The sequence below is a fragment of the Ipomoea nil genome, unplaced genomic scaffold (genome assembly GCF_001879475.1).
Source record: "Ipomoea nil cultivar Tokyo-kokei standard unplaced genomic scaffold, Asagao_1.1 scaffold1286, whole genome shotgun sequence".
In the NCBI taxonomy this organism is placed as follows: domain Eukaryota; kingdom Viridiplantae; phylum Streptophyta; class Magnoliopsida; order Solanales; family Convolvulaceae; genus Ipomoea; species Ipomoea nil.
The window spans coordinates 470002-493869 of record NW_017617714.1 but is presented as its reverse complement, the minus strand read 5'-3'; the positions used below and the strand labels follow the sequence as shown (position 1 = coordinate 493869).

The 23868-nt window shown below is 40.4% G+C and overlaps 2 protein-coding genes across 3 annotated transcripts; both read left to right on the top strand.

The window, feature by feature from the left end:
- The first annotated feature begins 132 nt into the window (after positions 1-132).
- On the top strand, positions 133-14399 carry LOC109184851 (pathogen-related protein-like). Of its 2 annotated transcripts, XM_019334910.1 has the most exons (5): positions 133-144; positions 10895-11040; positions 11538-11670; positions 12353-12654; positions 14090-14399. In XM_019334910.1, exons 2-5 carry the CDS (start codon positions 10900-10902, stop codon positions 14234-14236), a joined length of 723 nt encoding a protein of 240 aa, XP_019190455.1. In that variant the 5' UTR covers positions 133-144; positions 10895-10899; the 3' UTR covers positions 14237-14399. The 2 variants fall into 2 exon arrangements, with proteins under 2 accessions (XP_019190455.1, XP_019190454.1); XM_019334909.1 differs by lacking the exon at positions 133-144 and having other exon boundaries at positions 10860-11040.
- A 7428-nt stretch (positions 14400-21827) lies between these two features.
- LOC109184713 lies at positions 21828-22942 on the top strand. Its single transcript, XM_019334751.1, has 2 exons — positions 21828-22196; positions 22565-22942. Exons 1-2 carry the CDS (start codon positions 21828-21830, stop codon positions 22940-22942), a joined length of 747 nt encoding a protein of 248 aa, XP_019190296.1.
- The last annotated feature ends 926 nt before the right edge of the window (positions 22943-23868 follow it).

Below are 23868 nucleotides of genomic sequence, written 5' to 3'. Positions count from 1 at the left end.
GACCTTAGCTCTCCAAGTCAAGGGGGCGTCTCCTCTTCCTCCCTAGAGACACACTCTCTCTAGAGCACAACACAACTCTCTCCCTTCTCTCTAAACATGCAAGAACTACATTAATGAAAGAGTTTCATCTTGCTATATCCTCTTGTCTACTACCTTGTTCATACATATTATAGACCGTACATACATTTTACATATACACGGGTGAATTATCCCCATCAAATGGCGCCGTCCGTAGGGATCGCGACAAAAAGGTTGTGTTCATCTAATCGTCTGAAATGAAGAAATTCTACTACGAATCTCCAGAATTTCTGTAAGTTCTAGCCAAAAAAAAAAAAAACACCTCTTCACTGCCTGGATTTATTCTATCAAATGGCTCCTTTTTTTTGCTTGAAATTGCTGCAAGAAGCCAGAGCCCAGAAAATTCCAAAAGATTCCAACTCAATGAAGAAGAAGACGGATCGCCTGTTGCCGCCTCTCTTGCTGCCGAACGCCAGCTCCACGCCTCCACCGCGTCGCCAAGCGCCATCCACCAAGCAACGAGCATCCGTCGCCTCTCAACAAATCAAGTCCTTTGAAGTCAAATGAGGATTTTGGAAGCCTTCCATGAGCAAGCATCATATCAATGCGCCGAAATAAGTCTTTGATTTTCAATTTTCCCTACGAACTATGTTCCCTCAAAAACTTGTGTTTAGAAGATTTTCCAGTGACCTTGTTGGGAAGACGACACTGCCACCTGATTTGAGACAACAAATATAAGCGGTCTACAATCTCCCCGCCTCTCCACGCTCTGTTCAGCCAATATGCAAGCAGAGGTGACCGGAGGACAACCTGACCGTCGGCATGCAACCACCGCTTGCATCACCACCGGAGATTCCAGCTCCGCCACCCGTCTCCCTCATCTCTCCATCATCTACTTTGCCGACCACCATCACCATGCACGCTGCTCGCCGGAGATGAAGCTGCGTCACCATCACCACCGCCGTCGACCGCGTCCCTTCCCTCTCTCTCCTTCGACCTGAAACGCCACTGCCATCACCGTTAATGTTTCCATTGCAATCGTCGCCGGATCTCCATACGGCTGCCGTCGTTCGTACGGGCCAGGAGTTCCACGATCATCGGAGGCCCTCGATCGCTTTAACTATACGAAATCCATGGGAAAGCCAGTTCGAGAAATCAGCGGAATTCGACTATGTTCTGATCTTTGTATTCTGAGGGGGATTAGTGGCTGCATCATACACTCCGGCCTCCGCCTCCCAGACCACACTTCTTCTCCAACTCGTTCTCCGGTGACGTGCAGCGGCAGACGGATAGCGAAAGCAGAGTTGGTAGTGTGAGAAGACAGAAGAAGGTGGATGGCAGGTTGCATGCAAGAAGAGTGGTGGATTTGGGCGGTGCATTGAGGAAAGCAAAAAAACAAAAAAAAAAAGAAATGGGAAAACATGTGCTGGATGGAACGACATTGGCTCATGATGGGCGGTGGAGGCTTCCCCAAATCTTGGTACTCTGAAAGGCATATTTATGAGCATTGCAAATTTAAAAATTGGAAGCTTTGGGCATTACAATATACTCCGTAACATATATGCACGGCAGATTCTAAATTGTAACATTTAGAATTTGTAACATTTTTTATTGTAATTTTTTTTTTAGTACATTAGATTATAATTTGTATAGGTTAAGGCCTTGTAGTTGTACCTAAAATAGAATAGTGAATTAAGTATGCAATAAGCCCGGTTAGGTTGGTATTCCTACCACCGGCACCTAAAGCTCGGTTAGATTGGCTTTGCCATCACCGGCATAGCTCCGGGTTCGTCCCGGCACGGTCGGTAGACCGAAAGCCCTACGAGGGTAGGCATAAGTCCGGGTCCATCCCGGCACGGTCGGTAGACCGAAAAGCTTTACGAGGGTAGGCATAAGCCCGGGTCCGTCCCGGCATGGTCGGTAGGCCAACAAGCCCTACGAACGTAGGCATAAGCCCGGGTCCGTCCCGGCATGGTCAGTAGGCCAAGAAGCCCTACGAGGGTAGGCATAAGCCCGGGTCTGTCTCGGCATGGTCGGTAGGCCAACAAGCCCTACGAACGTAGGCATAAGCCCGGGTCCGTCCCGGCATGGTCGGTAGGCCAAGAAGCCCTACAAATGTAGGCATAAGTCCGGATCCGTTCGACACGGATAATAGGTCGCTTCGACCAAACGAAGTACAATTTTTTAGAATTTGTAACTTACTAGTTTAAGTTGCTTTGTAAATTGTATCGCGATCAAGTGTGTAAGTTGGTCGCGTGATAAGTCCAGTTAGGTCGGCATTGCCACCACCGGCGCCCTAAGTCCGGTCCAGTTGGCATTGCCACCACCGGCGCTCTAAGTCCTGTTAAGGAAGCTATCGTACCTACTCCCTTATGTTGACGATTCTCGCAAATAAGGGAATGGGGGGCTGCACTGATAGGGTTGTAGAGCATGCTCCTTTGGCCTATGGAGCTTGAGCACTGAAGTGCTTCCCGAGTAGCATGCAAACCCTCTATCATACTAAGAGGTCCGGTCTATTGATCGTTAAATCCAATCTTCGTAAATCCTCCAAGTCCTACAAGTTAGGCAAATCAACCATCGGTACCTAAGTATAGTTTGATGCATCGACATCATGAGATTAGTCGGGTCATTCCCTGATTGCAATCTAAGTTGCAAAGCAAACTTAGAAAACTGTCATATCTACTCCCTTAGGTTGACGATTCTCGCAACTAAGGGAGTGGGGGGCTACACTAGTAAGGTTGTAGAGTGCGCTCCCTCAGCCTGTGGAGTTCGAGCACTAAGGTGCTTCCCGAGCAAAGCGACCTTCTCGGTCTCGTTTTCCGTTCGACCTTCGGGTCTCGTAGATCGACCTCCCCGGTCTCGTCATCGAGTCCCGATCAAAGGAGTAGATCGACCTCCCCGGTCTTGTCATCAAGTCCCGATCAAAATGACCTTCCCGGTCTCGCTATCGTTAAACCATCGGGTCTCCAAGTGTCCCTCCGCCTAGGACTTTCAAATCGCAAACCAAGCGCATCTCGCTATCGTTAGACCATCGGGTTTCCTAGTGTTAAGTCATAGAAAGTTTGATCCCCAAATCGCAAATAAATCCGACCTTCCAGTCGTATCTACCAACCCGGTTGGTAAACCGGTAAAGTCGACCTCTAGATCGCAGCTAACCCGATCTCCCGATCTTAGTTAGCTTCCTGGCCACTCGATCGGTAGAGATTCGACCTCGCGAATCATGTTGCAAAATCGACCCCTAGGTCGGGCAATCCCTTTCTTTTGTCCACCAGACTGCGTTTAGCGTTGCGCTCTTTTTTCCTAAGCTAAAAAAATTTTCCACTGGGTTTTTTATTAGCTTAAGGTTTTTAACGAGGCAACCGGCGTAAGTCACGGACCGTATAATCAGTTTTCCAGCCCGAACCCTTCCTCGCTAGCTCATCCTCAGGGCACGGACTGGGGGGGCTTCATGATAGGGAATATACCCTGGGTACAGGCTCCCCGTACGCTCCGTGCTTTCGTTTGGGTCGGGGTCAAACAGTTCGGGTCCCAGTCCACGGGTCAAGGTCAAACTTGCCTACGCTTAACCCTATAAATAGGGCCTTAGCTCTCCAAGTCAAGGGGGCGTCTCCTCTTCCTCCCTAGAGACACACACACTCTCTAGAGCACAACACAACTCTCTCCCTTCTCTCTAAACATGCAAGAACTACATTAATGAAAGAGGTTCATCTTGCTATATCCTCTTGTCTACTACCTTGTTCATACATATTATAGACCGTACATACATTTTACATATACACGGGTGAATTATCCCCATCATACTATATTTATTAAATAAATATAAATATTATATAATGTGTAAAGGATATTTTTGGTATTTGTGATATAAAAGCTATTCCTAAGGACATGGAAATAGCTAATACCAAGGCCCCCTAGGAATGGCTATTCCCCTTGCGAAGGTAATAGCTCATTCTTAGGCATGCTATTCCCATGGCAAAATGATCCAACCAAACGATGGAATAGGTCTATTCCAAGGAATGTTATTCCATTTCTGACCTATTCCATGAACCAAACATCCTATTAGAAAAAAGATTTTTAGAGGGAAGATTATTGATAGTAGAGCCTTCAAGCTTAATATATGACTCTATGAATGCTTTGCTTATGTTAGACACAAGTAGATATAAGTAATTAATACCAAGTAATCGTTAAATGAGTTGAGATGGCCGAGTTGGCCTAAAGTGCTAGTTTTAGGTACTAGTTCGTATTCCATTCTTGACAGTGTTTTAAAAACTACTGGTGTGGAATGCTTACAGATGCAAGTAGATATAAGTAATTAATACTAAGTGGTTATTAATGAGTTAAGATGGCCGAGTTGGTCTAAGGCGCCAGTTTCAGGTATTGGTCCGAAAGGGCATGGGTTCAAATCCCATTCTTGACTATTTTTAAAAAACTACCAGTGTGGACAACCTCCAGCTCCAGCTTTCAACATACTCACTCGTCTAAAGTCGTGATGTTAGATAGTAGTGTGCTCTTGGATGGACTTAGGTACTGAGTCGCGATAGTGTTCGGTTAAGAAAATCTTGGATCTAATCGGTAAACCAATGCCGCGATAGTGTTTCAACATACTCACTCGTCTAAAGTCGTGATGTTAGATAGTAGTGTGCTCTTGGATGGACTTAGGTACTGAGCCGCGATAGTGTTCGGTTAAGAAAATCTTGGATCTAATCGGTAAACCAATGCCGCGATAGTGTTCGGTTAAGAAAATCTTGGATCTAATCGGTAAACCAATTAAGCTCGACATGACTACAGCCGAGGTGGAAAAAGTCAAGTGCTCGACATGACTACAGCCAAGGTGGAAAAAGTCAAGTTCGCCGGGGCAGCAATCGGAAGTAGTGTGCTCTTGGATGGACTTAGGTACTGCGTCTAAGTAGTGTGCTCTTGGATGGACTTAGGTACTGAGCCGCGATAGTGTTCGGTTAAGAAAATCTTGGATCTAATCGGTAAACCAATTAAGCTCGACATGACTACAGCCGAGGTGGAAAAAGTCAAGTTCGTCGGGGCAGCAATCGAAATTGATCTCCTCAGGCCTCTTGTGTTGATGGTTTGGATCGGTGACAGAGTCCAGTGTGTGGAATTTGAAGGGCTCCACGTTATCTGCTTCGATTGTGGAGAGGTAGGGCATGTCTCATCCAACCTCCTCAGGAAACAGTAGAGACGATGGTGTGCAAGCTACGTTGCCAACAAAAATACCAGCAAAGTATGGCCCTTGGATTATTGTTTCCTATAAATTGATAAGCCTCAAGGAAAAAGACGTAAAAAAGATAAAAATTCGAAAGGGAAAGCATCTAAGGAAAAGGAGGAAAGGAAACAATGCCAAAAAGTCGACGGCTGGTGGGCGATCTCCGGCTACTAAGTAAACGACCAATCAGAGAGGCCAGGTAAGTACCGCCCCAGCTCCTATTCCTGTGAGTAATGGTTTTTCTGTTTTGCAGGATGTTGAAGAACTCCACGAAACTCTAGTGTTTGTGGATGGGGAAGCTAGCGCAGCGAATAAAAACCAAAACGGGGAAGACTCTAAACAGAAGGAAAAGAAAAGGCCTTAAGCAGACAGCAACAACCAACAATGATAAGGTGGTTGCAGTTAGTGGAGGTGGTAAAAGCTAGATGTCAGTTGAGACTTTAATGGCTAGACATTATCCACCTGGTCAAAATGTCACGGCGGACTCATTTATTTTTGGTTATGTGTTGAGTGCTGATCACGTCTCCCAAGCCTCAGGGAGTACAGCTCCGGTGACTGTGAATAGGATTACACATGAGGAAGGTGGTGGCCAAACTTCCTTATCGCAGTAATGGTTGTCAATGATCATTGTGGCTTGGAATTGTTAGGGAGTTGGTAACAAGGGAACTATCCGCCACGCCAAAGGCCTCTTAGCCAATAAGGATGTGAGGGCTATTTGTTTCCTTGAAACCAAAACCAATAAGGCCGACAAGCTTCTTAAAACCTTAGTATGTTGGGGTTCACAATTCCTTTATGGTTAACACCCTCGGTTTTGCAAGGGGCTTCTTTTAGTTTGGAACAGGGATATCCTGGATCTTGAAGTGGTTAAGAGCTACTCCCAAACAAAATTCATTGTAGAGTTTTGGGAGGTGGAAGCTCTCAAGTCCACATCTCTTTTGCATATGTTAGGCCCAACATGAGGGCTAAAGAAGTGTTCTAGTCAGAGTGTAAAGTGTTCGGTGCCTCTAGGATAGGGCCTCGGGTGATGCTTGGAGGCTTTAATGACATTGCAACCGCAGTTTGGATCATTGGGGAAGTGACCACGTGAACATGAACAATATGACTAGATTCTGTGAGGCCTACGAAGATTGTGGATTTATGGAAGTCCCTTCGTCAGGCCCTAACTTTACCTGGATCAGGCAAGTTGGGGGCCACAGAGCCACTATACGTAATCTTGATTGTGTTTTTTGGAATATCGAAGCCCATGAGTCATTCCCGGAAGCCAAAGCGAGAGTCTTGACTAGAACCCACTCCGACCACCACCCCATTTCTTTTATTCAGGTGGCAGGTGCAGCTCTAACCGCAATGATAAACCATTTCGTTTTGAGGGGGCATGGCTCACTCGAGAGGACTACAGAGAGGTCTGGAGAAAAGCTTGGTCAAATCATCCCGATAATGTGGTGGGAGCGATTAATGAGGTTACGAATATGAGCAAGAAATGGAACGAAGATGTTTTCGGCAATATTTTTAAAAGAAAGAGACTTCTCCAAGCAAGAATTCAAGGCATACAAGCATCCCCCTGGTATAACAGATCCAGAGGGCTTCAAGTCCTTGAAAAAAAAAAAGCTAATCTATGAGCTCAACCTAACTCTCCCGCAAGAAGATTTTCTCTGGTTCCAGAAGTCCAGAAAGACGTGGATTCAAGACGGTGACAAAAACACTAATTTCTATCACCGTTCCACTATTCTTCAGAGAAATAGAGGGCGAATCAGATCCCTTAAAATCAATGGTGAGTAATTCCGAGGCTAATATACTCAAAGGGCCACGTTACTCATTTTTTTCTCAAATTTATTTTGCAGTGTCAGCCGGGAAGAGGTGCAACCTCCAGATCCCTATACAGGGCTGAGAATTAGTCCAGACGAAGCCAATAGCCTTACCAGACCGGCTAATATGGATGAGGTCAGGAAAGCAGTCTTCGGGATGAAAAGACTGGGTAGCCCAAGACCAGACGGGATTCAGGCTACCTTATACCAAGATTATTAGGAGGATGTAGGTATGAGTCTCACTATGTTTGTTAACGAGGCTTTGATCTCAGGCAAGGTACCGCAAAGCTTCCTTGAATCTTTCATTACCCTCATCCCGAAAAAACCCAACCTGGAAAGTGCCGCTGACTTTCAGCCTATCACGTTACTTAACGTCATCTTTAAAATTGTTTCAAAAGTGCTGGTTAAAGGTTGAGACCTTTAATGATCAAGCTTGCTAGTCCTCACCAGAATAGATTTCTCTCTGGGAGGTGCTTACTCTGGAGGTTATTCATACTATCAATCACAGAAAAGGTAAGAAAGGCTCGTTGGTTATGAAGATTGACCTGCATAAGGCCTACGACAATATTGATTGGGGCTTTCTAAATACCATGGTCACTGATTTTGGGCTCATTGATTGGGGCTTCCTGAATACCGTGGTCACTGATTTTGGGCTCCCCGGACGGCTGATTAATCTGATTTTATTTTCTCTCAAAGAAAGTACAATCAATATCCTTTGGAATGGGGAAAAACTGCGACCTTTCGAATTAGGCAGAGGGCTGAGGCAAGATGACCCCCTGCCCCCTATCTCTTTATACTTGCTATGGAAAAATTGTCCTATCTTATACAGGATCAAGTTCGGGTAAAAAGGTGGAAGGCAGTCTATATTTCACGAGGAGGGATTGGAGTCTCACATCTCTTCTTCGCTGAAGATTTGATACTCTTTGGGGAAGTTTTTGAAAATTAAATTGTTACCACCATGTACTATCTCAATAGATTCTCTCACTGGTAAGGCTTAAATATCAATTTTTCTAAATCTCTTATCTATTGCTCTCTTAACATCCCTAATAGGCTGAAGTGAAGGATGGGGGACATGTCCAATATTCCGGTCACTGAAAATTTGGGCAAATATTTGGGGATCCCAATTCTCCAAAAAAAGATTAATAAAAGCCACTTTAGTTACATCCTCGACAATATGAAAAGGAAGTTGAATAAGTGGAAAGCTGATTCCTTAAGCTTAGTAGGCCGGCGAGTTCTTGTTCAATCTGCACTAGCAATAGTCCCGGTCTACACCATGCAATCTATGGCGCTCCCGGTAAGTATTTGTAATGATATTAACAAAATTTGCAGGAATTTTCTCTGGGGCTCTAATGAGACAAAAAGAAAAATTCACCTAGTCAATTGGAGGGAAGTCTGCAGCCCTAAAGATCAAGGTGGAATGGGTTCCCGAATGGCCAGGGACTTTAACCACGCCCTTCTGGCTAAACTTGCGTGGCAAGTCCTTAATAATCCAGATAAATTGTGGGTGAATTCCATGAAGCAAAAATATATTCGTGAGGACAATTTCTTCGCTTCCAGCCCCCCTTCGATTTCTTCATGGGGCTGGAAGAGCATCATCAAAGGGAGATCGATCATTGAAACCGGGGGCTGATGGCGAGTGGGTAACAGTAATTCTCTGGATTTCTGGTCCGATTGGTGGGTCAGTGACAAGCCTCTTAGTCTTGAACCGAATATTGATATCTTTGAGGAGCTCTGGAATATAAAAGTTAGTGACTTCATTATGGAAGATAGAGCTTGGAATGTGGATTTTCTGTTAGAAGTTCTGCCACTCGAGCTAGTTAACAAAATTAGAGCCACTCCAATCCCAATAAAAGAATCAACGCCAGATAGACTGGTATGGCCTGATAGCGCAACAGGTACGTTCTCGGTCCTCTCTACTTATAACGCTATTGTAGGTTCCTCGAATGATGAAGAAAGCTGGGACTAGATTTGGAAGCTCAAATGTATAAAGAATGTGAAGACGTTTCTTTGGCTGCTGTTGAAAGGGAAGCTCCTCACTGGTGTAGAGAGGAGATACAGAAACATCACTACTGATGCCTCTTGCAAGCGATGCCCGGATGAAGAAGAATCAGTAGATCACATCTTCAGGAAGTGCCCGTTCGCCGCAGATTGCTGGTATTTGGTGAGAAACCACGGAGGGACAGACTCAGCGATCTTCAAACCTATTAACTCTTGGATAAATTAAAAAATAATTGCGCTAGCAAAAAAACGATTGAGGATGGCGTGCTTTGGAACATAACCTTTGTCTACATTCTCTGGCTGATTTGGAAAACAAGAAATGGATTGATTTTCAACAACAAAAGTGATACTCACGTGCAAATAATTGAGATGTCGCTTTCTATAGCAAAGGAGGCCATGTCTCTCATTGTGAATCATGGAGGTGTCATCCAAGGCTGCTGGAAGTGGATCAGATGGAAACCTCCTCAACCCAGATTGATGAAGCTTAATACGAACGGTGCCTTAAAAACTAATACGGGCATGGCTAGCGCTGGGGGTCTCATCAGGGACGAGCACGGGCGTTGAGTCATGGGCTTCGCAACCAAAGTTGGTTCGACCGGCAGCTTCTCGGCGGAGTTTTGGGGCCTAAGGGAGGGTCTACGGCTCTATTTGAGAAAAAGGATTCAACAAGATTTGGGTCAAAATGGATTCAACGGCTGTGGTTGCAATGATGAATAGGGAGGCTAGCATGGAAGAGACAGTTGTTACATTAGTAAAGGATTGTCTTGATCTCATCAGTAAATTCAACATGACAAAAATTACCCACATAATGAGTGAGGAGAATCAGTGTGCAGATTGGCTTGCCAACTTTGGGCAAAGTATTGACTGGAGAACCACCATTCTGGACTCGCCCCCGACTGAGCTTAATTTCGTGCTAGGAGCAGATGTGGTTAGTAAGCCGGTTCCAAGGATTCGCTAACACCTTCTCTTGAAGGTTCCAATTGTACCAAAAAAATAAATAAATATGGGAGGTCATAAGATCAAGCCTCAGTGAAGGAACCGTCAGTAGAGGTTTAAAAAAACAATTTAAATGTCCTAATCGAATACCAATCTATTTTTAAAAATATGAATTGAATATCCACCTATTTTGAAATTAAAGCCTATAAAAATTTTAATTGAAAGATTCAATCTACATCGAATTGTGAAGATTTACAGCACCAACCAAACCAAACTTCATTGTACCACCAAAAAAGAAAAATAAATAAATTAGATATTTTAAATTCTTTAAATTAAAAATATGAATTGATTCCTTTCAAAAAAAAATATGAATTGAATATCCACCTATTTTGAAATTAAAGATAAAGATTCAATCAACATCCAATTGTGAAGATCAGATATACTGCACCAACCAAACCAAAGTTCATTGTACCACCAAAAAAGAAAAATAAAATAATTAGATATTTTTACTAGCTAGAACACGGTTGCGTTTTGTTGACCACTAGTAAATGATGAACAGGTCAAGGCAAATTATTGTACGGATCATAGTCTATACAGTGCTGTGTGAATCATAAAAAAAAAGTATATTTTTAATATATTAAAAGTACATTATTCGAGTATGGAAGGTACATTTTACAAAGTAATATACTTTCAGTACTCAAATAATATATTTTCTCTGAATACAATGCACTTTTTTAATATATTAAAAATATATTTTTTGTATACTGAACGTAAATTATTTAATAGTATCGTCCATGCAGCTGTGTGGACCATAATAATTGACAAGTCAAGGCTTGGGTTGCATTTGCATCTATTTATGAACAAGCTAAGGCTGAGCTTAGTTTCAATTATCTATACTGTGAAGACCACATATTTTGTTCAGAAATAATGGCATTAGTTCCAAGTGCCAAAGGAGATGAATACAGATCATACTTGAGTGAAGAGGAAGTGAAGGACATCAACTGGAGATACGGAGCACCTCCTAATTACGACGTCGTAAACAAGCTCTTTGAGGAAGGCAGAACCAAGGTATGTTCATGCATAGTACAACCCCAAACAATATATTCAACAGAATTAATATTCAATTTAGTCTTCGATTATAATAATATTATCGATTTAGTCCTAAACAACTTTTTGTACTTAATTGGATACTCGACGATTTCGATAGTTTTACTTAATTAGGTCCTTTGTAACTAATTTGGTCATTTTCTCTCTATTAATACCCAATTTAATCTTTGACTATAGTGGTTTAATCCAAATTAGTCCTTAATTATAACGATTTAATGCACAATTTAGTTATCACTATAGTTACTTAATTTAATCGGTTTAATCCTTGATTTGGTAGTAGAGGACTCAATTAGGTAAAATTATCAAAATTGAGCACCCAATTAAGCATATAAAGAAAGATATTTAGGACTAAATAAAAAAGAAACTATTATAGTCCATGACTAAATTAGGTATTAACTCATATTGAAGATGAACAAACAAATTGATTAATATGATTATACTTGAAATTTTTGGAACAGATATGGCCTGCAGGTTCACTGGGAGAAAAGGTGCAAAACCTTGTGAAGACATGGGAGATGGAGATGTTTCACAAAATCTCCCCAGAAGACTACAAGACAATTGATCCCAAAAAGTATCTATTCAGTCTTAATGGTTAGAACCAATCTCTTCACTCTAGTCTCATCTCATCTGTCAAAAATATCACAAATAGATGGAGTGGAAAATTTGTTAGTGATGTTGGTGGAGGCCAGTGAATTCCAAATTTACCGCTTGGTAGTTGGGGGATTGTTGGGTGGAAATCAGTAAATGCCAAGTCTAGAACTTGGTAATTGAGGATTGTTGGGCGGAGACCAATAAAGATCAAGTCTAGTACTTGGTGGTTGGTGGATTGTTAGGCGGAGGCTGGTAAAAGCCAAGTCTAGCACCCGGTGACTGAGGAATGTTAGGCGGAAGCCAATAAAGACCAAGTCTAGTACTTGGTGATTGGAGGATCGTTAGGCGGAGACCAGTAAAAGCCAAGTCTAGCACTCGGTGACTGGAGGAATGTTAGGCGAAAGCCAATAAAGACCAAGTCTAGTACTTGGTGGTTGGAGGATCGTTAGGCGGAGGCCGGAAAAAGCCAAGTCTAGCACCCGATGACTGGAGGATTTCTAGGCGGAAGCTAATAAAGGTCAAGTTTAGGACCCGGTGGCTGGGAATCGAACTAAAGCCGAGTCTAGTCGGAGGCCGGTAAATGTCAAATCTAACATCCTGTGGCTAGGAGATTGTTGGATGGAAGTCGATAAAGGGCGCTTGATCCTAATATTTGATATGTGTTGAATTATATTAATTCCAGGTAGAAGATTACTTACCTTGGAGGAAAAACAAAAACTGGGTGGAGGATACAACTCACTGCTACAAACATCACTGCCGGAGAAGTTCAGGTGCTTTAACCCAGCAGAAGAAACTGTGGATTCGGCCCACAGGGCATTCACCACAGCATTTCCTAGAGGGTTTGCCTTGGAGGTTCTCCAGGTTTACTCGGGGCCACCCTCCATTGTATACAAGTTCAGGCACTGGGGATTCATGGAGGGTCCTTTCAAAGGACATGCTCCTACAGGGGAAATGGTTGAATTCTATGGAATGTCCATTTTTGAGGTAGGTGCATCTATATATGATCCATCATATCTTTAAATTTAGGCTCATGTATGTATATTTTCCTCTACCAAAAAAAAAATGTATGTATATTTTCATCCATTATCTCCAGATGTTGATTAGATAAGATTTTTTGGATAAGAAAGCTGCTTTCAACTTACAGGTAGTTAAGTTGAATGGTAAATGGGTGAGTTAATATCCAATTTAGTCTTCGACTATGACAAATTTTGCTTTGGAACTGTGTTCACCTTGTAAGGTTGACACGGTTCTAAAATTGTTCATAATTATGAATATATAGTTCAAAAATTATGAACATATAATTTTATAATTATGAACATAGAGTTGTGAATATAATTATGAACATATAATTTTTTGAGCATATAACCATTAATGTGAAACCCAACTATTAGCTTAGACTTTTAGTTGAGATGGAGCACATGCTTCAATTTAGTTCTGTAATTATGAATATAGAGATTAAATAATTGTGAATATGAAGTTCAAAAATTATTAATATATAGTTTTATAATTATAAACATATAGTTCAGTAATTATGAATATATAGCTTTATAATTATGAACATATATTACAAGGTGGACACAGTTCCACAGCATAACGATTATCCGACTATAGTGATTTTTCTCGATTCAGTCCTAAATGTCTTTTTGTGATTAACTGGGTACTGAATATTGATGGGTTTACGTAATTGAATCCTCTATTGGGATAGCTTGGTAATTTCCCCTCTATTAGTATCAATTTAGTACTCAGCTCGACTGTTGGGTGTCGGCCGGGTTGGGCGAGTTCAACCCTTGCTCGATCCGAGAGGTGGCGCAGTGATTATGTGGTGAAATGATTAATGTTCAGGGATGTGGTTAAATGATTAATGTTTACCCACTTATCACCAATTGGTTTAAGTAGGATATTATCTGACGACAACCAGATAGATAAACAACTAAACATAGTGCAACACTCAAATCCATCATCGACTATAATGATTTTATCTAATTTAGTCATCTAACTAAGTAGTAACTATTAGTGGTTTTAACCAATTTTAGTTCTTGACTATAGTGATTTTTCTAAATTTAATTTAGCCATTGATTATGACTGCCGATACTCAATTATGTAAAACCATCAAAGTTTAAGACCTAATTAAGTCCAAAAACTTTTTTACGACTAAATTGAGAAAATCAAGATTAAATTAGGTATTAACTGCTAAGCACTTTGTGCTCAGATGACATGTAGTGACTTCTCTTATGTGGGAGGTTATGAGATCGAGCCTTAATGGAGGCAAATATACAATTGATATGAATTTTGAAGATGATCAAGTTCTTGAGCTAGCTGCTCATTGATTCATCATTTATAACCTGTACAAGTTAATCCAATCCACCCAATTGTGGCTTTGATCTATTTCTTATACATATATATGGTGATAATGATGCAGATTGATGAAAACTCCAAGGTTGTGAAGGTTGAATTCTTCTATGACAGGGGAGAACTGCTGGGAAGTCTTGTCAAAGGAGCTAGCAATGATGGTTCCACCATTGAAGCAGCTTCAAGTAGTTGTCCTTTCTTGGTTAAAACTGGGTAGGGATAGCCTTGTGATCCAACATGCAGAAATAGAATTATTGAAGCAAATTAAAATAAATCATTTTCTGCTGGAGTTTATATGTTAGTATATTATTGGTGATTATTGTTTCAAATATACTACCCTGGAAGCTTGAATAATATTTGAAGTGTTTTAGTGTTATAAATATTGTTACACATAAATTTGGCAAAATTGTTTGGCAAAAAATCCAAAGTCAAAATAAGACTTACAATCACAGAGGAATAAGGATTAATGCCACTACAAATCCAACTAAGAAAAGGAATAATATCAAAATATCTTTAAAAGAAAAGCAAAGACAAATAGTTGAATTATTACTGTTCAAATTCACTAGAGAGTAGTACTTAGGTACATAGGGTTACAAAATAGTGCATGTAATATGAAAATCCGTTTGGTATCAGAGCCAGTTAACCTTTCAACCCCGAGGTATTTTTCATAGTGAATTATGGCCACAAATTTCAATATTGTATGGTCGGGTCCCAAATTGGACGGGAACCTCGATTACAATTATTGGCAAATTATGATGTCCACACATTTGCAAGCTCAAAATCTTTGGAGCTTTGTTGATCCCGGTGTACCCGAAGGAGCTGAAGCAGGCGCTATACGGCGAGATAAATTGGCCTTGGGTCAGATTCACCAAGGTGTTCATTATTCCATTTTTGGGCAATTAGCTCGTGCTCAAACAGCAAAACAAGCTTGGGACATCTTAAAGGTGTCACACAAAGGAGTCGATCGGGCACAGAAGTCTAAGTTGCAGTCGTTGAGAAGGTTGTATGATAATTGTGAGATGACCTCTACAGAAACAGTAGATGCGTATTTCACTCGTCTTATTGATATGGTGAATAAGATGAGCCTATATGGAGATACGATTGAAGATGGTGCAGTGGTTGAAAAAGTTCTTCGAACTATGCCGATGAAGTATGACCATGTGGTGGCTTCAATAACAGAGTCACACAAAACCGAGCTCTTATCAATTGCAGAGCTGAAAGGTATGGTAGAAAGTCATATTGACAGGATTGCGTCAAAATCGGAACCACTAGCAGAAGAAGCTTTGAAGAGTCAAGTCACCCTTAATGTGACTGGCACTAATCAAAGAGGTGGAGGATCTGGTAGAGGTCGTGGAAGAGGAAGAGGAAGTTCTGGTGGAAGAGGTCGTGGTAACTTCAACCAAGGAGGAGGACGTGGTAACTCCAACCAAGGAAGAGGTGGAGGTAATACCAAACAAGGTAAATTTCCATTTCATTGCTACAATTGTGGCAAGTATGGGCACAAGATTGCAGATTGTTGGTATAATGAGCACAACAATCGTGGAAATCAAGCAAACATTGCTGAAAATACTGCTGAAAAGTCTGGTGAGAATTCTGAAACCTTACTTTTGGCCAGTGATAGTTTTTCTGCAGATAAAAACATATGGTTCTTGGATACTGGGTGTAGTAACCATATGTGTGGTAAGAAAGAATTGTTTTCTGAACTGGATGAATCAATCCGGTCTGAAGTGACATTTGGCAATAAGTCAAAGGTGCCAATTTTGGGAAAAGGTAAAATCTCTATTCAGCTAAAGGATGGTACTCAAAATTTTATATCCGATGTGTTCTATGTTCCTGAACTAGACCAAAATTTGTTGAGTATGGGTCAGCTGTCAGAAAAAGGATATAAGATACATATTGCTCAGGGGTGTTGTACGATTGAAGATGCTAAAGGAGTTTTGATTGCAAAGGTAAATATGTCCCAAAATCGACTATTTCCTTTGAAAATTAAGCATACTCTCCTTGATTGCTTTAGTTCTGAAGTTTGTGATGATAATTGGTTATGGCATATGCGGTTTGGGCATTTTCATTTCTCTGGATTAAACTATCTTGTGAGAAAGGAACTTGTTTCTGATTTACCTGTTGTGAATGTCCCTGATCGTATCTGTGAGATTTGTGTGATTGGGAAGAAGCATAGAGATCCCTTTCCCGTGGGCAAGTCAAGGAGAGCTACAAAACAGTTGGAGATTATTCACTCAGACCTATGTTCGTTGGAGGTTCCCTCACATGGAGGTTGTAAGTACTTTATTACTTTCATTGATGATTTCAGTAGAAAAACATGGGTTTACTTTCTGAAGCAAAAGTCTGAAGCATGTGATGTTTTCAAACAATTTAAGGCTTTTGTTGAAAAGCAGAGTGGTTATGAAATTAAAATCTTGAGAACTGATAGAGGTACAGAATATATTGCCTGTGATGATTTTCTGAAGAAGAAGGGTATTCAACATCAGATGATAGCTAGATACACTCCACAACAAAATGGAGCGGCTGAGAGGAAGAATAGGTCCTATCATGGATATGGTAAGGTGCATGTTGAAATCCAAGGATCTGCCTAAACCTCTTTGGGCAGAAGCTGTTGCTTGTGCTGTCTATGTGTTGAATAGGTGTCCAACTAAGAGTGTCCGGGATAAGACACCCGAAGAAGCTTGGAGTGGGAGAAAACCCTCTATCAAATATCTCAAGGTTTTTGGATGTTTGGCATATGCACATGTGCCAGATCCATTGAGAAAGAAGTTGGATGATAAAGGTGAGAAATGCATATTCATTGGTTATAGTGACGCTTCAAAGGCTTATAAACTATACAATCCTAAAACTAAAAAGGTTGTTATAAGTCGTGATGTCACTTTTGATGAATATGGTGCTTGGGATTGGTTAGCTAAAGATGAAAGTTCAGTTGTTATTCCTGCTGTTGAAAATATTATTGAAGAGCAACCGATTTCAGATAATGTCCAGTCTCCTTCACAGCCAGAATCGTCAGTTCGACGATCTCAGCGCGAGCGCCACTTACCAGCTCGCTTGCAAGATTATGTTTTGGGTCAAGATAATGACCTGTCTGATGAAGAGATTATTCAATTTGCTCTCTTTGCAGATTGTGATCCTTTAACTTTTGAGGAGGCTGCTACAGAAACTCATTGGCTTAAGGCGATGGATGAGGAGATACGTGCCATTGAAAAGAATGGTACCTGGGAGTTAACAGATTTACCTCCTGGGAAGAAGCCAATTGGAGTAAAGTGGGTTTACAGAACGAAATACAAGTCAGTATGTCCAACTTGAAGACGAAGACATTTTTTAAATTGAAGAAGGAAATTGGGATGACCAATATATCCAACTTGGTTTAAAGGAGGCAATGTTATAATAATAATAATAATAATAATAATATTATTATTAGTAATATTAAACCAAGTAGTTAGTTAATTGGTTAAAAATAATGGGAGTAATTATAGGTGCAGTACATGGCTATGATGTTAGCTTTACATGGAGCATTAACTCCTTTATTTTAGCATTTGAATTATCTTATCTAGTATAAATAGATTTGTTATTCAAGCATTTCTAATCATCAATAAAATTATCTATTCCTCTCTCTCTCTCTTCTCAATATATATAAATATAATATATAGATATATTATATTTAATATATATTATAGATATATTATATTATATTTAATATATATTATATTAAATATATTATATTTAATATATCTAACATAACTTGTATTTTAAAATTACTTATAGTGAAATTGGCTTTTTTTCCTTAAGGGTAGATTGCCCCGCAGAATAGGAAAATTTTGAACTGCGTTACAAATTTTGAACAGGAAGGGTGTTTCAACACCACAAACAACACCATACTGCCCATACACCATAAAACTCATATGCTAATACTGCAAAAAACTTGGTCACATTCAAACTTATTGTTACCAAAGGAGGAATCGCCTATTCTTCAACAAGAATCCCAATATCAAGCATATATAATGGGTACAAAAAGAAAAAAAAAATACAACAAGTAACTAACATACACCTCCAAAACTAAAGATCTTGTACTGTTGATGTTTAGTATTTTGACATTGGTTGTTCCCATCACAAGACTAGAAACCTCTACAATCTTGAGAATATATGATACCTTGATGGAGTACATGCCACTCTTAGAGACAAAGCCAAAGGAAAGATTATCGCAACTGATACGTACTCTAAAGACTAAAGGTACGTGGCTTACCAAAGCTTACAATGCAAAAGTATTAATTTCCTCGTTGACGGACTAAACTCTCATTAGTATTAGCCAACTAAGTGATGACAATCTAAAAATAAGGTTTTCAAAAGATAACTACAAGGTATACAATCATAGCCAACATTGTGTGTTAATTGTGATGGTGATAAAACTCCTAGAGATACAAACAACATATTCATAGGCATCTCTAGATATGTAAATGTACAAAAATACTTTTATACCATGGGCCCGACCCACTCCGCTCCGTTTTGAAGAACAAGCACGTGGCAGCAGCTAGTGTTGACTGCTCAAAGAAAGAAGTTGAATCCGTTAAGAGGAGTTAAGGGTCTTTCTTGTAATTTTGCACCTTGGATATTAGTCTGTATAAAGCTTCTTCTTCATTGTAATATAAGAACTCTCTGGAAGGCTGAATAATACAAAAATATTTCATTCCATCTCATTCTGTTTTCACCATCGTTATGCTATAATTTAGTCTGGAACATGGTATCAGAGCGACGATGGACCAACTACGCCGCTGCCGTTTCGGCGACCAGAGAAACAAGCGCAGCATGGCAACAGTCTTCACCGGCGGATTGATCTCCGCTGCGAACACCTCCAACATCAATTCCGCAGAGGAATACAACAAATCCAGCAATTTCTCGAAGAAATTTCAGTTCAGAAGACCTAGACGATCCATTGTTCCTCCATGTCAATGAGAATCCAAGTGCGATTCTCATTAATCCTCCACTATCAACCACAAACTACAACACTTGGAGCATTACAATGCAGATGGCACTGGAAGTTAAAAATAAATTGGCATTGGTTGATGGAAGCATACCAATTCCAAGTCAGGAGCAACCGCACTATACTGCTTAGAGGCGCTGCAATTTGATAGTAAGTTCCTGGATTCTTAAGTCCCTTAGTCCATCCATTGCACAAAGTGTGATGCATTTTAAGCATTCTAAAGACATTTGGGATGACCTGAAACGTAGATTATCTCAGGGAGATCCACATCGGATCTCTCAGTTGCAAGATGAGATATACAAATTGAAACATGGAAATATGAGTGTCACAGATTACTACACCAAATGTAGAACACTATGGGAGGAAATGAGTGATATGAGACCACTTCCAGTGTGCAAGTGTAATCCTAGAAGTTCTTGTGACTTAGTTGATGAAATAAGAAAAGAGCTTGAGGAAGATCAAATCATCCGCTTCCTGATGGGTTTGAATTAAGAATTTAGTACACTTAAGTCAGGTGTCCTAGTTATTGATCCACTGCCTGAGGTGCATATAAAGTGTTTTCTATGACATTGAAAGTGGAAAGGCAATTGAACTTAGCCAATCTAGGGTTGAATAACCTTGAAATCAGTGGTGCTAATTCCATACAAGCATCTTCAATTACAACTGCTAATGAAGACATAGTGGCTGCCATCAACAACATTGTTAGAAAAAGGAGTTTCAACTCTAATAATGGGAATGTGAAGACTACCAAATGTACTCATTGTGGCATGAGTGGCCATACTGTAGATAAATGTTATAAGAAACATGGATATCTTCCGGGGTGTATTCCAGGTTATAATTCCAAAGGGAAACAACACCAGTAGGGACAATCAGCAGCTGCAGTCACCGTTAACTCAACTCCTACAGATGCTAATATATCAGCTGAGCAAATTCAGAAGTTAATTTCACTACTATAGACTCAAGGTGGTCGATCAATGTTCTTCTACTGCAGCTACTGTATCCATCTCTCCCAATGCAGGACTCACTCCAAAGTTCAATCCTAACAAGAGAACTTTGCAGAAGGCAAGTATATGAATTCTATCTTATATTCCTCGACTTCTTGGATTCTTGATTCTGGAGCTACAGACCATATCATTTGTTCTCCTGAATTCTTCGATGCTTATCATTCAGTTGAGGGTGTTCAGGTCAGTATGCCCAATGGTGAGGTTATCACTGTGTCCCATATAGGGGATGTTAGATTAAATGACACAGTGTTACTAAGGAATGTTCTATGCATGCCTCCTTCACCTTCAATATTATTTCAGCTAGCAAGCTTATTAAACAATCTGATTGTAAATTGGTGTTCATGGCTAATTAGTGCTTAATACAGGACAATCTTGGAATGATGACTGGTTTTGCTAAAGAACAAGGGGGGCTCTACTTGCTGTTTGCACCCTCCAGTAAAGAAATCCTTGAGAATTGATAGTAGCTTTATGATGCATTGTAATGTTGTTAGTGTTAAGGTTTGGCATCAACGACTGGGACACTTTCCCTCTAATAAAATGCATTTGTTATCTGATTTGCCCAAGTTTACTGTTAAATCCTTGATATGTGATGCCTGCCACTATGCTAAACACAAGAGATCCCCTTTCCCCATGAGTACATCTACATCTAATGCATGTTTTGAGCTAATACATGTTGACATCTGGGGTCCCTTTCCTATTTGTTCTTTGCAAGGAAAGCATTATTTTTTAACTATGGTAGATGATTTTTCAAGATTTACATGGTTGCATTTGATGATAAACAAATCTGAAGTGAGGTCTTTGATCAAGAAATTTTCATAATGTTGTACAAACCCAATTTGGTGCCAACATAAAAATTATTCGAAGTGACAATGGGAATGAGTTTGATATGAGAGAATTCTATGCTGAAAAGGGGATTATATACCAGAAATCTTGTGTAAATACACCACACCAAAATGTTGCATGTGGTGGAGAGAAAACACCAGCATATTCTAAATGTGGCAAGGGCTTTGAGTTTTGAGGCTAACCTTTCCCTAGAATTTTGGGGTGTCATTCTGTCATGCATGCTACTTACCTGATTAACAGGTTGCCATCACCTATTATTGGTTAGTCAACTCCTCACATCAGATTGTATGGAAAACCACCTGATCTCAGTAATCTCAAAGTGCTAGAATGTCTATGCTATGCCTCCACTAGCCCATATTCAAGACACAAGATGGCTCCAAGGAGCAGGAAATGCATATTTGTGGGGCTACCAACAATGTCAAAGGATACATTTTATGTAGGGATGTGAAGTTTTATGGAGAATGTTTCCCTTTCAAGACTGATTCTACACCAAGAATGATGATGAGCAAATTACAGAAGCCTTCAATCCTTCTCTACCTATAATTCCAATCACTGGAGCAGATGTTGGACTTGATAAGTTGATACCAACAGCAGATACTGATTCAGTTGAAATCCCAACGCAACACCAGACAACATACATCACTTCAACTGAGAATACAACAAACATTAATATAACCGAGATTTCAGCTCAACCTGAAATAGCAGACACTAGATCATAAGGGAACACAATAGACAACGTTTCAACTGAGATTCCAATTCAACCTAGAAGATCTGTCAGAACAAGGTGTATTCCTACAAGGCTACATGATTATTATTGTTATAGTGTGATAACCAACAGAACTTCACCACACTCCTTATCCAATGTGGTCTCCTACAGTCTCTTATCCCCAGCACATAGAGTATTTGCTACAGTAGTGTCTTCCATCCCTAAACCCAAAACCTATAATCAGGCTATTAAACATGAATGTTGGAAGCAAGCCATGCGAGCTGAAATTCAAGCTCTCCAAGACAACAACACTTGGGTGCTCACTGAGTTGCCACCAGGAAAAAACCCCATAGGTTGCAAATGGGTTTACAAAGTTAAATTGAAGGCAGATGGATCAATAGAGAGGTACAAAGCAAGGTTGGTTGCCAAAGGGTATACAAAACAGCTGGGGGTTGATTACCTTGAGACACTCTCCCCTGTAGCTAGGATGACAACAATCAGGACATTCCTAGCGATTGCTATGATCAAGGGATGGCATGTTCATCATCAACTTGATATCAACAACGCTTTCCTACATGGTGATTTGGAAGAAGATGTATATATGACTTTACCCCCTGGTTTTCAAAGTGATAAGCCTAACCAGGTTTGCAAGCTAGTCAGATAATGCCAAATTAACTTCATCTTTACAGACCATTGGGTTTGTGCAGTCCAAATCCAACCCATCCCTTTTCACCAGAAATGGTGATAGTTTTATAGCAATTCTTATATATGTTGATGATAATTTGGTAGCCAGTAGTGATATGGAACCTATAGTTAATTAAATTGATGGAGTTCTTGGACAATACCTTCAGAATTAAAGACCTTGGGTCTTTGGGATATTTTCTGGGAATAGAAGTTGTTAGACATGCTGATACTTTGAATCTTTGCCAAAAGAAATACACCTTGGATATCCTCGAGGAAAATGGTTTTCTTGAATGTAAATCGATTAGCATTCCAATGGTTCCCTGACAGCAATTAACACATAATGATGATGTTCTTTTAAAGGATGTTAGTTTTTATAGAAGGCTGGTTGGGAGGTTACTCTATCTAACAACAACAAGACCTGATATAGGCTTTGCTGTGCAGCAAGTAAGCCAGTTTATTGATGCTCCCACAGAGAAGCACATGGCAGCAGCACACAGAGTTCTGCGTTATCTCAAAGCTGCTCCTGGAAAAGGGATCTCATATTCTTCAAACTCAGCTTTACAGTTACAGGTTTTCTCAGATTCAGATTGGGCAGCCTGCTATGATTCTAGGAAATCCATCACAGGATATTGTGTCTTCCTAGGAGAGTCTCTAATATCCTGGAAATTCAAAAAGCAACCTACAATATCTAGATCCTCATCATAGGCCGAATATAGGGCCTTGGCTACTACGGTTTGTGAAGTCAATTGGCTGCTATACCTTTTTTAGGACTTACAAATTCAGCTATGCAAGCCTGCCACTCTATATATTGTGACAACAAGTCAGCGGTGGCAATTGCGGAGAACCATGTATTCCATGAGAGGACAAAGCATATAGAGATAAATTGTCATATTGTGCGAGAGATGGTTAACAAAGGGGTGGTGAAGCTTTTATCAGTAACATCATCCAATCAAGTAGCAGATGGTTTCACCAAGCCTTTGCCTCATACCCAATTTTATTCCTTTGTATCTAAGCTGGGCTTACAAGACTTGTACGCTCCAACTTACGGGGGTGTTGAAGGACAAGCACGTGGCAGCTGCTAGTGTTGACAGCTCAAAGAAAGAAGTTGAATCGGAGTTAAGGGTCTTTCTTGTAATTTTGCACCTTGAATATTAGTCTGTATAAAGCTTCTTCTTCCTTGTAAAATTCATACAAAATTCCACCAACTCTACTGTAAGGACTCTCTGGAAGGCTGAATAATACAAAAATATTTCATTCCATCTCATTATGTTTTTCACCATCGTTATGCTGTAATTCAGTCTGCAACACTCCGCACCAATATTCCTTGTATGAGATAATTCAACGTCAACAAATATGGAGGTACGGTTTGAGTTTCTCACTTTCAACGTTTGAATCTTTGCATTTGGTAACATACCTTGACAATGGGATTCCAAACATACCTGCCTCCCCAATGTTTAACTAATTAGACATTTAGTTGTCCTCACCATACTTTTTTCTCCAATCCTTACAACTCCAAATCTGATAAGTTATTCCATGAGTCGTCTATATAGGACAAATTAGATGGCATGATTTCAATAAAGACCCCCCCGCCCCCACCCCACCCCAACCAGCCATGCTAAATTTGTATTATA

Bases quoted from the DNA above. Each gene is read 5' to 3' on its own strand.
- LOC109184851 (XM_019334910.1), top strand. From the start codon at position 10,900: ATGGCATTAGTTCCAAGTGCCAAAGGAGATGAATACAGATCATACTTG. The intron at 11,671-12,352 runs GTTAGAACCAAT...TATTAATTCCAG, and splicing joins GTATCTATTCAGTCTTAATG to GTAGAAGATTACTTACCTTG. The intron at 12,655-14,089 runs GTAGGTGCATCT...ATAATGATGCAG, and splicing joins ATGGAATGTCCATTTTTGAG to ATTGATGAAAACTCCAAGGT.
- LOC109184713 (XM_019334751.1), top strand. From the start codon at position 21,828: ATGCGAGCTGAAATTCAAGCTCTCCAAGACAACAACACTTGGGTGCTC. The intron at 22,197-22,564 runs GTTTGCAAGCTA...GTTCCCTGACAG, and splicing joins AAAGTGATAAGCCTAACCAG to CAATTAACACATAATGATGA.